The sequence below is a fragment of the Leptinotarsa decemlineata genome, unplaced genomic scaffold, assembly GCF_025532065.1.
Source record: "Leptinotarsa decemlineata unplaced genomic scaffold, Ldec_3_MD MMD2_tig00000026_RagTag_RagTag, whole genome shotgun sequence".
NCBI classification, from domain to species: Eukaryota; Metazoa; Arthropoda; class Insecta; order Coleoptera; family Chrysomelidae; genus Leptinotarsa; species Leptinotarsa decemlineata.
The window spans coordinates 4,392,765-4,410,379 of record NW_027412539.1 but is presented as its reverse complement, the minus strand read 5'-3'; the positions used below and the strand labels follow the sequence as shown (position 1 = coordinate 4,410,379).

General features: G+C 36.1%; 1 protein-coding gene across 6 annotated transcripts in view; it reads right to left on the bottom strand.

Annotated features, from left to right (window-relative positions):
- Positions 1-17,615, bottom strand: part of LOC111507980 (uncharacterized) — a 243,898-nt gene that overhangs the window by 59,058 nt on the left and 167,225 nt on the right. For all 6 annotated transcript variants that reach the window (XM_074171628.1, XM_023163405.2, XM_074171627.1 and 3 more), the window contains one exon: positions 5,017-5,173. In XM_074171628.1, the coding sequence (XP_074027729.1) occupies positions 5,017-5,165 (149 nt within the window). In that variant the 5' untranslated portion in view covers positions 5,166-5,173. The remainder of the gene's footprint in view (positions 1-5,016; positions 5,174-17,615) is intronic.

Below are 17,615 nucleotides of genomic sequence, written 5' to 3'. Positions count from 1 at the left end.
TATAATCTTGCTCAGAAAAAATTCTAGTTCCGGTAAGATATGAATTCAGAAGACTCACGAAACGAGTTGTTAGAGTTATTTCAGGAGTGATAAATATTTCTGAGTTTATTGAACTGTATTGAAACCAATCATAACATAATAATAAGTAGGATCAACGTGGACGAATTCAAATGAGAAAAAAGTTGACAAAACCACAAGGTCACTGTATTGTTTGAAATGAGTTTCATGACGATATGACAGAACCATATTTGTAGAAATTATTTTACTTCTTTTCTATCTGAGTTTTTCAACGTTGAGTTTTCCTACATTGCCTACATCAAAGGAGATGAATTAATAATAATATTATCAATTAAGGTGACAGTAATCAATAATAGCAAAAAGGAAAAGAAAAATCTTCCAAACAACTGCTTTGCTATCAGTGATATTAAAAATCATGGAGAAAGCCGTAAACCACCATATGCTCAAATATTTGGAAGGCATCAATATCTTGAGCGATCATCAATATGGCTTTCGGAAACAAAGATCAACTTTCTAATGGCACCTTCTATCGTATGTCACCCATTTTTGGAATAACACAAATTTGACCGTGTGTGGCTTCAAAATGGACACGCTGGAATCGTAAAGACTGCTTCTCAAAAGCTTGAAACACTGTTCCAAACCAGAAAACTGTACACACTTCAGCAACTTTTGATGCTTCATAAAGCTCAGATCAGACCTTCTTTGGAGTATCATTCTGATGTATGGAGCTCCGCCCCCAAACACAATATCCAGAAAAGAGCCATCCGCCTGATTGGAGACGCGAATATCACTTGCAACCTTGATAGTCTGAAAACATCGAAGAAAGGTTGGACTCTGACTGCTCATCGTTTTGGAGAACGGTGTTTATGTGGAATAAACGCCCTGAGAACATTTTTTCAAATGGAGTTAATCTCCAGCAATTCAAATCCAATCTGAGACTACTGTCACACAGGCACTGAGAGCGTCTTAAGGATTTTCTTGTAGTGTTTCTGTTTTGTCCCTTAAAAAAGTTAATATTACTGGACTTTAATCCCAACACCAAACCGTTATTTTCAACACCTCGACACGTGTTTTGATTACCAAGTGATAATCTTCAAGAGGAAGATTAAACTTTTTAATCTTCCTCTTGAAGATGATTACTTAGTGATTGAAACACGTATCGAGGTGTTAAAAATAACGGTTTGGTGTTGGGAAAAAACTCCAGTAATATAAATTACTACACTGAAGTTTCCAAACAGTGCATCACAAATAATAGCAGTGCTCGACCAAATGTTGACGATGAATTAGTCATAGCACCTATTATGGAATATCTGCAGGAAGAAGAGGAATGTGATTCATCCTAGCAAAGTCATTGGTTCATTAATATCTCAAAAGAAAAGGAAGGCGAAGATAAAGTACAAAACCTTTGACAGAGGTGAAAACAACTACTGTGTTAAAGCATACTATGAAACAAACATTTCCAAACCATCTTATAAGGCCTTCTAGTACCGCTCTTAGCGTCTTGGAAAAAACGCAAAATCATCCATTGTCGTGGGGTACTGATATAGATACGTTGTCACTAAGACCTGGTTTAGAACTTCTACGTTAATATCGCCATAAAACATACATACAAATCAATATGTAATGTTCAACTTAAAATAACGTGATTTTTGGAATGAAAAAGAAATGAAAGAGTCTGGAGAATGTGGATAGTCTGAAATTAGGTGCCCATGTGACAGGAATTATACAAATTTCAAAATCGAAGCAAGGTTGAGGATTCACTACTCTTCTATAAATACTTTTACTCGAAGTGCTCAATTGATTTGGCTTGATGTGAATAGCCCCACGAGGCAAAATCTGTAGATAATTGCAAATAATTAGAGTTTCCATTTTAGACCTGTTTTATGTTCCAGTCAGCTCATATGAGTATGTCATGGTGGATATGGATTGATTACTGTGGTCATCCCAAACAGGCCAAAATGGATAGAACAAGCAAGGACCACACCGATATTTCAGGATATCAAAAAGATTAGAATAAAATAGTTCCGTTGTTGATATCTTCCACATTACTCGTAACGAAAATTTGGGATTTGGGAAAAAATAGAAATTTACTAGGAGGACAATAACAAAACTATCACTATTTTTGAAATAACTTAATTGACAATGAGCACTGCTAAAAAAATTATTGTGAAGAAAAGTATATGTCCATTAATAGTAACAATAGTAACTTTAGAGTAGTGAAATGGACATGAAAAGAGCTGTACCATTTCGCGACGTGAAGATGATGCATCTTTATAAGACTATGACGCAGCCCAAATTGCCCAATTGACGGTTCTACTTTCCTTGAGAACAGATAAGTGGTGAACAAAGAGGCTATGAGTTCTCAACTTTAGAGTGTCTACATAACAAAACGGCATTGGATGGAGTGTGTGAAGTCAAGACGATGGCTAAAGAAATCTGTTAAGTGTTCGACACTGAAAGAGGTCACCAAAAAAAACTAATTAATACAATTTATTGTACGATTTTCACTATAAAGGGTTCTACAAAAACCGCGATACGTGTTTCGCTATACAATAGCTTTCTCAAGCATATACTTGAAGACGTGGTTTTTGTAAAACCCTTTATAGTGAAAACCGTTAAATAAATATTGTATTAATTAGTTTAAATATGGATGTTCGTCAAGTATCGACCAGTTCTATTCAATTAGAGGTAACCAAGTTGGATTCCACCCACCAAAAGACCCATAGCATCAGAAATCAATGCATGAGATTTTATACAACTTTTAATTTTCGTTTTTCTCAGGTAGGGTAGGCTCAAGAGTTGCAAGGCGCTTGATACCATTATCGGAATACCGCGGTCGTAGGGGCATTGCCACCTTTAGTAGGTACTCTTACGGAATTGGCAAGACACAGGTTCTGGTCGTGTGTTAGGGAAATATTGAATCCATTGTAAAGAATGATTTATCAGGCTGAATGACCTCACAGGATCAAACAAGCTTATAAGTCTGATGTTCCCCTCGACCAAAAGTAAGCAAATTTCGATATTATTCATGGATATAGGAAATGAGGCTTTCACGGCTGGCGTCAAAGTTTTGGTTGGTTTCCGGGTTTTTCCGTGATCTTCTTTAATGGGCTCATTTAACAATTCTTTTTTATTTAATAATTTGAAAGTTTATGTTTCAAATAGTACATCTGCAAAAAATCAGAACTTTCACTCTTTATCTTCCTCCTCAAATTAATTGTTGAATGTGGCGTTCACCGAAACGGGGGCGTGGTCAAGCTGACGTCACATCAGTCAACCCGGCGACAAGGGAGTGCTGGCAGATAAGCGGAATACGTGTGCTAAAGCCGTAGAAAGCAAGTTGTGTGTTGTTTACTGTAGTGTGTCAACTGCGTGAATATGAATAGTGATAAAAATGACGTTACGAGCAAGTATTGCATCATTCCTAAATGCAAGAATTCTTCTATAACTGCACCAGACGAAAGTTTGATTTTACTGTTACGAAAGTTATGGTAGCGCTCTATGCGGAGGGCCGACTTTGTATCTGCCAAGGGGATGCATTTTTGTTGCAAAGATCATTTTAATGTAAGTATGAATGATAATGATTAATAAAAACAATTATACTTTACTCTGAGCACTACTTTGAATTTTAGGTTGAAACAGACTTAGAAAATCACATGTATATCAAAACTATGAAAGTGGAAAAAATTATATTGAAACCAGGCGTGATTCCGCATATATTTGATTGCCAGATTGATAGACCGACGGCCCTTACATCCAAAGCTCCACCGTTTGTTCAAAAAAAGAAAAAACAAATTTTGTTGAATACTTGTACCTAATGAAGATATCGCTGAAAATCAAATCATGTGTGATGAAGCAGGTACACAGGAAAAGACCTTTGATGTTGGAATTCAAGTTAATAAACAGGTTTTTCGAAGATCAAAAGCTAAACAGACCGTAAATATTATATACCACCGAAAAAGAAATCGTTCTAAAGAAATAGAAAATACAGAAATATTGGAAAAAATCACTACCTACTAACTTCACCCGAGGTCAGTGAGAGTTTGAGTATATCAGATATGACTTCTGTTGATACATCATCATATTCTACTTTGTCTGGAATATTAGTTGAAAACTGGAATTCGAAAAACAATATTGAGCGAAGATCTACTTACGCCATAGAGAAAAATCCGAAATTATGTTTTGGAATCCCAAGGATTATAGAACTTTTGTCTCAAAAATGCCAGTTACCCAGAATTGATATATATATATATATATATATATATATATATATATATATATATTACTTTGAAGAAAATAAAATTGAATTGACGATAGCAGCGATTCATAATCTCCAACTATAGGCCCGGTTGCCACCGTTCGAAGCTCGTTTGCCTGGTGTGACGTCAAGATGTACCGCGGGCGATCTCACATTTTCAATTGCTCTTGCTCAGTTGTTAATTGACATATGAACCGGAAAATTTTGTGGGATACTTATGAGATGATTTACTTTTATAATATATAATTTTCAATAAAAAACTAAATTAGCCTGAATGATCCCATTATAATTTCCAAACGTTTCAACTGCAACTGCGGCAGTCATCTTCGGTGGCGTGGTCGAAGTACTCTTCTTGACGTATCAACTGAAACTGACACGCCAAAAAGAGTACTTCGACCACGTCACTGAAGATGACTGCTGCAGTTGCAGTTGAAACAGTTGGAGATTATAACCAAAGATCACGGCAAAACCTGGAAACCAACCAAAACATTTGTCATGAAGTCACCTTGCCAGAGTAAGTCTGCCAGGTTCAATCCTTGGTCTCCTCAATTTCGAACTTCACAATTGTATCAGCTTGTCGCACTATAACAGAAATCCTAACCTGAAAAATGCCGAAAAATACACCTTCACTCATTGCGTCTAATGATGATTCATGTCACAATGTGAAGAGTGACAGGACCGGCAGAGTCTCTTCGACGACAAAAATATAATAGCAACTTTGAAATGAACAGTTTTCTTACCCATAATCGAGAAACCACTGATAGTCAGAGTTGTCCTGGATGAAGTCGATGTCTTGAGAGGAAGTGTTGCTGAGGTAACTGGCCGATCCATGGTGGTTGCTGTTGCAGTCCGAGTCCGGGCTACCCCGAACTATACCCACCTCGGTCATTCCTTTACCTGAAAAAAAAGGGAAATGCCTTGTAGATAGTGGTAATTATCAAACAAGTATACATATTTCCGAAATATGCAAACTGAGATGAGCACATTTCCGATCTTGATTCTAAATTCTAACACATTTCGGATGGTTTTTGTGGGTCTAATATTTACCAGAATGTGATAATATTATCCTCTACTTGTTTTCCAAAATTCAAATTGGTTGGATGAAAGGTATATGCTCATCTATGAACTTTTTCAGTCGATTATTCAAGCAGTTTCCAAATATTTTTCCTAAATTATTCAGGAATGATATATAATATAGACAATGGTTCGTTAATTAATTTTTATCCCGGATATGTGAACAGAGCTTGGTATTTGAGAGGTCTCAATTATTTTCTTTATTATGCAATCAATTTTCAATTCACTGAAAAGGACTTCTATTTTTTTTATCAAATGGACTTGAGAACACTTCAAATTCAGAAATAACTAACGAACAACTATGTATAGTTCAAGTAAAAGATATAGTGCCCCCTACCTTCCAGCAGTGCCCCTTTAATAACACACACAACGCGGTACTCATCGCTGCATTCTGTTGGTCACCGTAATATGACTTCAAATTTAATTTTATGACTCTTAAGCCAATCATAAAACTCGGTTAGTAAAAATTATCCAATACGAACCGCCAATTCTTCAGTCCACGTGGACTAATTCCTACCGGCATTAGTTCTTTGTGTTGGTTTTTTTTGGCCTTTGACTTCGCCGACACCTTTAAGATTATTATATCGGTTACTTCGACTATACCTACATAACAATTTTCTTAGACAATGATAAAAAGTCATTGAAGATTTCTGCTATGATATTTTTTATTATTTGTTCTTTATATTATATTGTTTCATTACTTCGTTAATAAGACCCCATGTTTTCTGCTATATTCAATGTAAAAAGTACCTATAGTAATGAGTACCTATTGTATATACGTAGTTAATTCAAATGGTATAAAAACTAAATAGTTACCGAACGTCGGCAGTTTCTTTGTGTGGCATGGGCGGCGTGGTATACTTTCTTATAATTTAATTTTATTTCTCATAAACCTACACGGATAATTTATTAGTAGGTAGTAAAGAGTACATTATTTGGTATATTAGTATTTTATTTAGCTATTCTGATTGACTTTATACGAAGTTTTGTTCTGAGTTTTATAAGGTTTGTAAGGCTATTTTTGTAGTTATTGTATTTTTGTTTGAGGTCATTAATAGGTTTGTGTTTTGATACTCTTTGTTTGAATTTGTTCCTTATTCTTATTTACATAAGTATGACAGCGGTCATCAACACGGTTTCATTTAATTTGTTCGATTTGATGAAGTTTATACTCTGGTTGAATTTTCACTGAAGTCATTGATTTTAAGTCATACTGGACCGAGAGCTACTGGTACCTTATCACATTTAAAATTATCAGACCAACAGAATGAATACTTCGATGACACATTGAATTTTTTTTCGTTTAGTTTTTTTACTCTTATTGTTCGTGGATCATTTGTTCATTTGTTTGTTTGTGATACGTTCTATTTTGAGTAATAACGAATAGTGAAATTTTTTATTAACATCGGTATTAGATTCAATTCAGAAATAAGTTTGTTTTCTCATATAATTCTCCAGTTGGAAAGTTATTTTTTAACAGAAAAACATTTCTACCAGCATTTTCACGTAAGTTAGTGATATCATCTTTTTTCTTGGAGTTTTCCAATCGGAGTCGCCAATTCACAAAGCAATATTACTCCCAGTAGGAATGGTTTTTATATACCTATCTGAATAAATAATAAATATGTTTGTGCTTGTAGTTCTGAGACATATTTGAAAATATATTTTTCCCGTTAACCAGCTATCGCACCCCTACGAACGACAACCTTCAGAAGTCGAAACTTGTGCGAGCTAAGGACTAACGAGGTCTTACCTTTTAACGTGTGATTCGTAACACGGGTTGAACGATAGCAAGTGAAAATCGAGCGTTCAGCCTGCGGCTTGAACCATCGACTCACACATCGGCCGATTGACTGAGTGAACAAAGCACCCACGTCGAACCGCCAGGCTACCGACCAACATTTTACTAGCACGACACTAGTTAGCGCGTTGGGATCTTTCAGTTTTTTTTTTCACACTGCTGTAAAATTTGGTTCCCAAAAAGTGAGTTCGGTGATGTTAAGATCAATTTTGCATTGTAACATTCAAATGTCAGTGTATTGCCACTACATTTTTTTATGCCTGGCCTACTATTTGCAGATGACCTGAAACTATATCATGAAATTGACGACATTACTGACTGCCAACGTGTACAACATGAATTAGATGTAATCAAACTTTGGTGTAATAATAATCGTCTACAACTGATGTAAAATAATGTAAAATAATATCATTTACAATAAAAAAGCGAACTTTAAAGTACGATTATTCAATCAACAAAACTACAATCAACCGAGTACATGAGATAAAAGATCTTGGTATAACATAAGACAGTAAATTAACATTTAAAACACATATAAGGAATATGACCGCTGATGCAAATAGGATGCTTGGATTCATTTTCAGAAATGGCAAAAACTTCAAAAGTATTGCCATCTTAAAATTGCTATATTTTGCATATGCCAGATCTAAGTTAGAGTATGGCTCTGTGTTATGGCAATTGAGAGCGTGCAAAGGAAGTTGCTAAAATACTTATGTCTAAAAGTTGATGGTCAATATCCCACGAAAGGAATCGATCATAACATTTTGTTGGCACGATTTGATATGACATCTTTGAAAAATAGGAGAGTTATCCTTGGTATAAAATTCCTGCATAAATCACTAAACAACAATATTGATAGTACGGTTCTTTTACTCGAGATCAATTTCTTAGTACCAAGAAGTGAAGGTCGACACAATCTGAAATTCTATTGCGAAGCATCACGCACAAAGGTTATGCTACGATCACCATTGAATTTTATGTGCAGTAGCTTCAATAAAATCTGAACACTGCGATATTCATTTCGACTCTCTGAACGCCTTGGTATCTTGTATCCACAATCACCTTTAATAATACCATAAATAACATTTGTGCCAGTACTGCTACGTTGCATGATTTGTAACTTTACGTGTATATATTCAATTTTTCATTCCTCTTTTGAAATTCTACTTATACGAATATTTTATATATACTTTGTTTAAGCATTTACTTTTATACATTTCTATATTCCATTATTTTTATATTTATTTCATATATACTTTGTAATAATAGCATTTCCTGTAACTGAGTACTCACTCCTGTTGCAAATAAATCGCTTTTTTTATGATTATATAATATACTTGACCATATTTTTGTTTAATGATTGCACCTTTGTTATTATTATATATATTCACTTCTTCTAAGTTGAAGCATAGTTCATCCAAATGGGCATTACCACATTATATCATATTATAATGAAAAATTGTAAAAATTATTGCTGTTGTTGTAAATTTGTGGCTGTAATTTTCAACTATATAAATCAAGAATGAACTTCAATCATCATCCAACTATCTTCCAAGTCAGTAAAGCTCAAATCCTGACGAAGAAAACTTGGTTAGAGAAACCCGCGTCGATAAGAGTGTTGCGTTTCTTTTTTGTGGAAATAGTAATGGTTTAGATAATTTCTACTGCAGAGGTTCTAATTTCACCTTTAATTTCAGTTATCTTCTTGCTCCCAATTAGCCTGAGCCATAGTAAAGTCACTGCAGTTGAACATTTTTAGTTTGAATGTATGAGTGTTTACAGAAAAGCACAATAATTTCTTAAAGAAGAAAGAGAGAGAGAGAGAGAGAGATTAATGTTTTAGTGTGACAGAAAATTTCCTCAAAAGTGATTCTTTAAAATTGTGATTGAAATTTTCTGGCCGGTATCACGTTCACTCTGTATACGAAATAATAATTTTTCTTTTCTCTGACAACACATTTTTAATAGAAATTTGTGGGACCATCTTTAGGGAATAGCCACTCTAACAACCCACCCAGATGGTAGAGCTTTATAATCGGTGATGCTATAAATATACAATATATCATCCGGATAATTGATTCATCGACTGGACAATAAATTGGCAATAATAAAACAATTTGTTCAACAACTCTTGACATCTATAAATCTGTATTGACAGCTGCTTTACCAGTAACGGCAAGATATTTTTTTATTTACTAATTTAAAGACAGTAGCGTCGTGAAGGAAAAAACTATTGTGTTGTCTAGAGGAATTTATAATTTCAAGTGAATATAGTTTATTTTGTGTATTGAAATAGACTTCACAGATACATTATGAAAAAATAAAAATTTCAATAAAGAATTTTATGCAGATGTGCTGAAAAGTCTCGAGTCTAACACACAGATGGCACTAGTTTTATTGCATTTACCGCTTCCTCAGTTTAGGTATATGTTTTCCTAACGACGTGTTTTTCGCGTAGCAGGAACCGGATTCGTTCCAATCGCGTCGGCAGGGGCGCAAAACTCATCACGTGGCGTTTTAATGTTTTCCAAAGCGAAGCGTGTTTCTCTGTTCAGTTGACGTACTGACGGACAACGGACAGTGTATCGATGTGTCATTATGAAACGAATCCAAAGAAGAAAAAAAACAGATTGCAATGATTATTCTTAAACAAATGAAAAATGATGAAGAGGAGGGGCATATTTTCTGGAAACACGCAAAATTTGAAAAAGAAATAAGAGAATTTTATAAAAATCGGAAAAATCATTTTGCTTTGGAGCACTTTTATCAATCACTTCTGGCTGATGGCTGTTGATTTTTTTGGTGCGGGTAAAACGTTCGTGGAACTCTCCCGTTCATCTTCCACTTCATCCAAAAATTACGAAAGTTCCCATTAAATTGTCTTATTTTTTTATTGAAACTTCCTATGGAGCCTTTTTCTTATTTTTTCCCCTTCTGTGAGGGTCTCTGACACTTCTCCGTGTCTTGCCCTTACCGCCTGTAACACACAGAACAAGACTCCGAAGGCTCCGGAAAAAAGCATAATTATATAAAATGTAATGGTTGAATGATGGTTCAAACTCTATTTGAACACGGCACTTATAGCAACTTATAATTGATTTTGTTTACTGTTTCTGACGACCACGGGAGAGTCGTAGAAGTTGGGTTAGGTTAGGTCCAAAGTGAGTGGGTCTATTCGACCCACTCACTAACCCTTGAGGGTCGAATAGACCCTCGACCGCAACTCGCAAAGGTTTATTGTGGCTCACATCTATTCACACTCGACCAAATGAACCCAGCTTCTTAACGAAGCCGATTAGTTTGTGTGGAGGGTGGTCTTTCAGGTTAGATGGTAAAAGTACGTCACTGCCGATCTCTGAAAATCTGATTCGGTACCCAGCAGGGCAGGCACAAAGTATGTGCTCTGCTGTTTCATCATTTTTTCAAACAGAGGCAACACACTGTCTTCCGACAGTCCGAGTCTCTGCATATGATGGTTCAGACGACAGTGACCTGTAAGAATGCCTCTTAGACATCGTAGTTCATCCCTACTGTACTCCAACAACTGTTTGGTATCAAGCCTCAGAGGGTGAATAAACGCCTTGGAGTGAGCCAATCCTGGAAGATTCTGCCAGAAGTCCATAAGTCTTCTTGCCGTCCAGGTGTTCAATCTTTGGCAAAGCCTAAAGCGATGCCAATGACAGGTTGTGGTTCGATGAAGCTGCTTGCAGTACCCTCCTTTGCAAGGGAATCAGCAGCCTCATTCCCTTCCAGGCCAGTATGATCAGGAGTCCAGACCAGAGACAATCCATTAAGTCTTCCTATCGAGGAGAGTCGTTTTTGGCAATTTGCTACCAATTTAGACGTTGCTCGGTAGGAGCCAAGAGCTTCCAACGCCGCTTGACTGTCCGAGAATATTTTTATTGACTTGTGTACGAGATTGGATTCTTACAATCTCTCCGCACACAATTCAATAGCGTGAATTTCCGCTTGAAAGACAGTCGCATAGGTTCCTAGGCAGATTGATATATCTGTCCTGGGTCTGCGACTGAAAACCCCTGCACCAGAACCGGAAGGTGTTTTTGATCCATCTGTGAACCAACAATTATCTGCTCTCAATATTTCCTTCTCACGGAGGATCCAGTCCTCTCTACTCGGGAACAGTACTTTATAAGGCAGTTCGTAGTTGACAGTTGCAGGCATAAAGTCAGAGGTCATTTCCAGAATGACGTGACTTCCAATGTCAACCAACAGTCTGTTGCACTCTGCATTGAATTGATTTGTGCAATTGGTAATGTGCACAAGTCTGTATGCAGTCCATCTAGCCTCTCTTTCCAGAAAAATGTGGAGAGGAGGTAGATCTAGAAGGATCTCCATGGCCGCTGACGATGTGGTACTGATGATACCACTGATAGCCAGACGTTGTAGAGGTTACTGGCTTTTGGATACCGCATATCGCCGTCTACTAAAAGCATTATAGTACCTAAGGTGTTGGCGGTGCTACAAAAAAAGTTTGTCTCTTGTTTGCCCCCTTCTAACACATAGAATAGGAAGAAAAAAGCAAGAAGTTTTGTGAGCATTGGGGTTTTTCCACTGATTGGAAGCATGGCTCCGTCATCATCAGGAAGTCACTAATAACACTGAACAAAACAAACGTTCTCAGACAAAACCTGACCATATTGCGCAGCGTAAAACCGAATAGACTCCTCTCGAAGCAGTCGGTCTAACACATTGAACGCGCATCATGTCGGCGTGGAACGTGATGCGCTCTTTAGGAAAACAGTCCTATTGGATCCCTATGGAGGAGTAGGCGACGTATTAAGCTGAGCGTAACAAATCGCACGCGACGCAGAAAATGCGTCGCTAGGAAAACAGGGCTTTAGTACTAACCTTTAAAAGAAAGCAACTGAAATTTCATGGTATATTATAATCATAAGTTTGTGAGTTAATGTGCTGATGATGACACTACTTCTGTTATTTTCGAACAATGGTTCAAAAACAATTTCTCGTTTTAATTTTACATTGCTTCTTGATGAGAAAAAAGTACCGTTCGGCCTAATACGTTGAGCGCATCATGTCGGCGTGGAACGTGTTGCGCTCTTTAGGAAAACAGTCCTATTGGATCCCTATGGAGGAGTAGACGACGTATTAAGCTGAGCGTAACACGTCACACTCGACGCGGAAAATGCGTCGCTAGGAAACAGGGCTTTAGTACTAACCTTTAAAAGAAAGCAACTGAAATTTCATGGTATTAAAATCATAAGTTTGTGAGTTAATGTGCTGATAATGACACTACTTTTGTTATTTTCGAACAATGGTTCGAAAACCGTGTTAGGAATCACACATTAAAAGGTAAGACCTCGTTAGTCCTTAGCTCGCACAAGTTTCTCAACTTCTGAGAGTTGTCGTTCGTATGGGGGCGGCAGCTGATTAACGGAAAAACATATTTTTTTTAAACAGAAAACAATTTCTCGTTTCACTTTTACACTGCTTCTTGATGAGAAAAAAATACCGTTCAAGCGAAGCAATGGCTGTGACGTATCCCTTAGGGGACGTCGCTACGTTAGTAAGTGGGAAAGAGACGTGTGCAAAGTGATCGATGCATAGAAGGATGGAGCTTCAACTGAGAGATAGCACCGCTTTTGAATTATAAAAATAACGGTATTATAATAATGATGAATGAAAAATCGGAAAAAAGAAAAAACATGTCTACCAGCGTTAAAAAAAAACATGACTGCCTACGTGATAGAAAAAACTTAGCTGCCATCGAGGTTTACAGAGTGACACTTCATTTAAGAAAAAAACATGACGTCAATGTGTACATGGTGTATCAAAATACGTCATTTAAGAAAAAACATGGCAGTTCAACGGGGCTCTATCGTTTTAACGTGCGATTCTTCAAGGTATACAGGGTGTTTCAAAATACGTCATTTAAAAAACGTGACAGTCTAACGGGGCTCTATCGTTTTAACGTGTGATTCGTCAACGTGTGAAGGATGTCTAAAAATACGTCATTTACAAAAACATGCCAGTTTAACGGGGGCTTAACGTTTTAACGTGCGATTCCACTGAGAAACGTTTGAGAATGGGGCAATGGGGGTATTCAGAGTATTCAGCTATGACATTTCAAAATATGTTACATGCGTTTTTTGGTTTTCATGTTAGGTGCAAAATGGGGGAGAGGGGCAAAGAAAAGACGCGGCATTGGGGGGTATTATTATAAGGATTCCGTTCCATCAGAAACAACAATAACGTTGGTTTGCTGACTTCAAACGTGGTCGTGGAGACACCGATGATACAGAGCACAGAAAACAATAAACAAAATCCATAAAATCGTTTTGAATGATTGAAAACTGAAGTTGCCTGAGTTAGCTGACGTTGTAAGGATATCAAAAAAACGTGTTGGCTTTATATTGCATGAGATGAGAAAGCTCTGTTCAAAGTGGGTACCGCGCGAGCCATTGCTGAACAAAAACAAGAACTTCTTGATGATTCTGAGCAGTGTTTGCCCATGTTTAAACATACCAAACCGAAGATTTTGCGGAGATATATGACAATCCATGAAACATGGATCCATCACATCACTTCGGAATTAAAACGATCGTTATCTAAGTATCTGGTGAAGCTCGTCCAAAGCGCATTAACAGCAATCGGCTGGAAAGGTTACGGCCTCGGTATTTTGGAATGTGCGTGGTGTATTCCGACTATATCGAGAAGGGAAATACCATCAACAGTGAATATTATATGTATAGCGTTATTAGAGCGTTTGAAGTTCGCATTTGCAAAGAAAACATTTTGTTTTTTTGATTGATTAAGCCGTTACTTGACGAAGATCCATAGTTACTACACCTTACGATATGATTTTCACAAACTTCATTTTCAAAAAATATATCACAGTAGATTTTCCGCTTTATCACTGCAATGAAGAAACCAAGGAGAACATATTCACCTTTCATTACCAGCAATTCAATAAATCTCAGTAACAACAATACTAATCATCTTCCCTGCCCTAATGAGAGTGTACTGTGCTTCATTTGCTGTGCTGGTGCTTTATTTGCAACTTCAGTGGTAGAAAAACCCGTTGGTCATTACTTTAAGAACGACTTAATGATTTTCCAGCAGTGATTATATAAAGCTCCATAAAAAACCCACTTGTCGATTGACTCAATATAATAATCGTCATCATCATCATCATTAACAAATTAGAAAATGAGGTATCTTTTCTTTAAAAAATATATCTGTACAAAATGAAAAACAATGTAATAGTTGAATTTTTTTTTGAAAAATAAATAACAATCCTAATTTTTGATTATGTGATCATTCCCTAGACTTGGTGCTAATACCTTGGCTGTTCATTTTTGCTTTGAGCGCTTCTATTTAATAAAATACCAGTTCCCTTTGATTTTGAAAAACACATGGGAGATGAGGTGAAGTACGTCTTAATTATTTATGTGATTGACACCTACTTCAAGCACTCTACTGTTTTTTTTTTCATTTTGGGAAAGAAATTAAAACACAGAACAAAATTTAGTCATATCGAAAGTTGCCAAGAAAATTTGGCCATAATAAGATATAGAATACGATAACAAATAGTTTTTACAATATCACTTTCCAGTTTGCCATTGTGAGATTTTTGTCATTATTTATTCCGTTGAATCCTATAAAAATACTGTCGACAATACGCCATTGTCTGATTTCTAGTACAGTGATATCAAGATATGTTACATACAATTAATAATGTAGGTGCTCCAGTTTTGTTTTAATTAATCTCTAGCTGGTTAAAGTTTAATTTACATCTTAAAATTTATAATTAATGGAAACAATTTTTCAAATATGAATATTCAAAAAGTAATCATACATGTTTAAAATTTACCGCAGCGACGCATAAAAACTTTCGACAAGAGTGAAATTTTCTAACTGCTAGTATTATGTTTATTAGTAATGAGTCTTGAAACAATAGACTACAGAACAGAAATATTTAGGCTATGGTGTCACGGTATGATGAAGAATCAAAGGAATGGAAAAATCTTACGGTTTTTCCACCGATGTTTCGAAATTCATCAAGTTTATCCTCAGGGCTCAAACTACTCAATTCAATAAAAATAATGAAAATGAAGTTTCAATGTAGACCGAAACGTCTGTGAACAATCTATATGTTCGTGCAGAACCAGCCCATCATTTGGAATAAATAGTTATTTACACATATACCTCCAAAAATATTCACTTCGTGCACAAGTGTGCCGTTTGGAGTCAAAAATTGAAAGAAAGTCTCCTCATATGGTGAAACCAATTTTCTTTGTTTTGGAAGAATAAAGTTTTCAAATTGAAATTCAATATCACTTTAGAATTTTATTACATCTGAAGTTGCAACTGAAGTAATAAATTACTTCAACAAATCAATTCCTTTTCAGAAAACAACTACCATCTACACCCTCTACTTCAAAATCGAATATCAATTTAATTTTGTGAATATATTGAATCAAAAACCAAAAAATTCATTATTATGATAATATTTTTATTATCTTAAAGTTTTTATTAAGATTCCATATGAAATCAACAGATACTATTGACAACAATGAATACGACTCTCAGAAGAAACAGGAACTAACAACATTAATTCAGTGTAAGAAAAAGATAACTCACCGACTTTGTCTCAAAATTATGATCCCACAGGCTTAAAAGTATACAAAGATCGTTTTATTGGTCTATTTCAGATAAAATCTCATTGGCATGGTGATTATTTCTCACAAGGCATTCGGACGTATTTGAGGATCCATTAAAAGATTATCTATTCAATGATCCTTAGTGCTATTCCGATCCGAAAAAATGGACAGGTTATTTGATATCAGTCACATACATAAAGAAAAAGTAATGATCCATTACATTAACTAGAAACTATTGAAGCAGAATCACACTTTTCAAGAAAGTTTGCTGAACTAGTTCAGCATAATGTTCTTTTTGGTATATTATGATTTGGAACTCTTACTAATAATCGAGTATACCTTATGTGAAGTCAATAAAAATATAATATTCTCGAGCAGTGAAGATGCGTTGGAGGCTCTTGCTCCTACCGAGCAACGTCTCAATTGGGGGCTAATTGCCAAAAACGACTTAACAAATTGTCTCTGGTCTGGGTTCCTGGTTATACTGGCCTGGAAGGCAATGAGGCTATTGAATCCCTCGCAGAGGAGGGCGCTGCAAGTAACTCTATAGAACCAGAACCTGTCATTGACATCGCTTTAGGTTTTGCCAAACAAACATTGAACACCTGGATGGAAAGAAGATGTATGGACTTCTGGCAAAATCTTCCAGGATTGGCTCACTCCAAAGCGTTTATTCACCCTTCGAAGCTTGATACCAAACAGTTGTTGAACTACAGTAGGGATGAACTACGATGTCTGACAGGTCTTCTCACAGGACACTGCCGTATGAATCATAATATGTCGGAGGACGGTGTGTGTAGCCTCTGTTTGGAAAATGATGAAACAACGGAGCACTTATTATGTGCCTGGCCCGCTGCAGACCGAATCAGATTTTCAGAGTTTGACAAAGCCGCACTCTCATCATCTGATCTGAAAGAACACCACAATATAAACTAATCGGCTTCGTTAGGAAACCGATCGTGTGTGAATAAATGTGAGCTACAATAAACCCGTGCGGGTTGCGTGCGGGTTGGATAGACCCACTCATTTTTGACCTGACCTAACATAATCTAACACCTTACGTGAACTCAGGATCGGTAATCATCACAAACCTATCGAAACACATACAGCTAGAATAATTATCCAAACTTGGGGCTTATTCTCGTTTCTTACTGAGAAGTCTAAAGTGAATTATTCGTTCACATTTTTTCTTCTGTGTTGAACTTTTAACTTTTTTCTATAATGGAGTTTGTAAAATGCAATTTGCGTGAATGCAATTTTTAATTGCACTCATGCTTCAATCAAATTCATCTCTGAGAATGAGGTGATTGACTTCATAACTTTTCCTGATTTGATTAAAAATAAAAATGAAAACATAATATAGCAAAGGTAATAAAGTTCCATAAAACAAACTGCTATCAACAATGGTTACTTTCGCGAGGTTTGGTGATCCAAATAAAATTTTCAAAGACTTATTACTTGGGAAAGGGATTCCTTTAGATCCCTTTCCACAAACAATAGTTACGTTGTAAATATTGACTCAATTTATTTTAAGCAACTATACAAAAAGAATCTATAAACATTGTCTATACGCACACACTATTGAACATTAGGCTTTCGAAAAGCAAATTTCAAAGGTAATAAAGTTCCATAAAACAAACTGCTATCAACAATGGTTACTTTCGCGAGGTCTGGTGATCCAAATAATATTTTCAAAGACTTATTATTTGGGAAAGGGATCCCGTTAGATCCCTTTCTACAAACAATGGTTACGTTGTAAATATTGACTCCATTTATTCTAAGCAACTATACAAAAAGAATCTATAAACATTGTCTATACGCA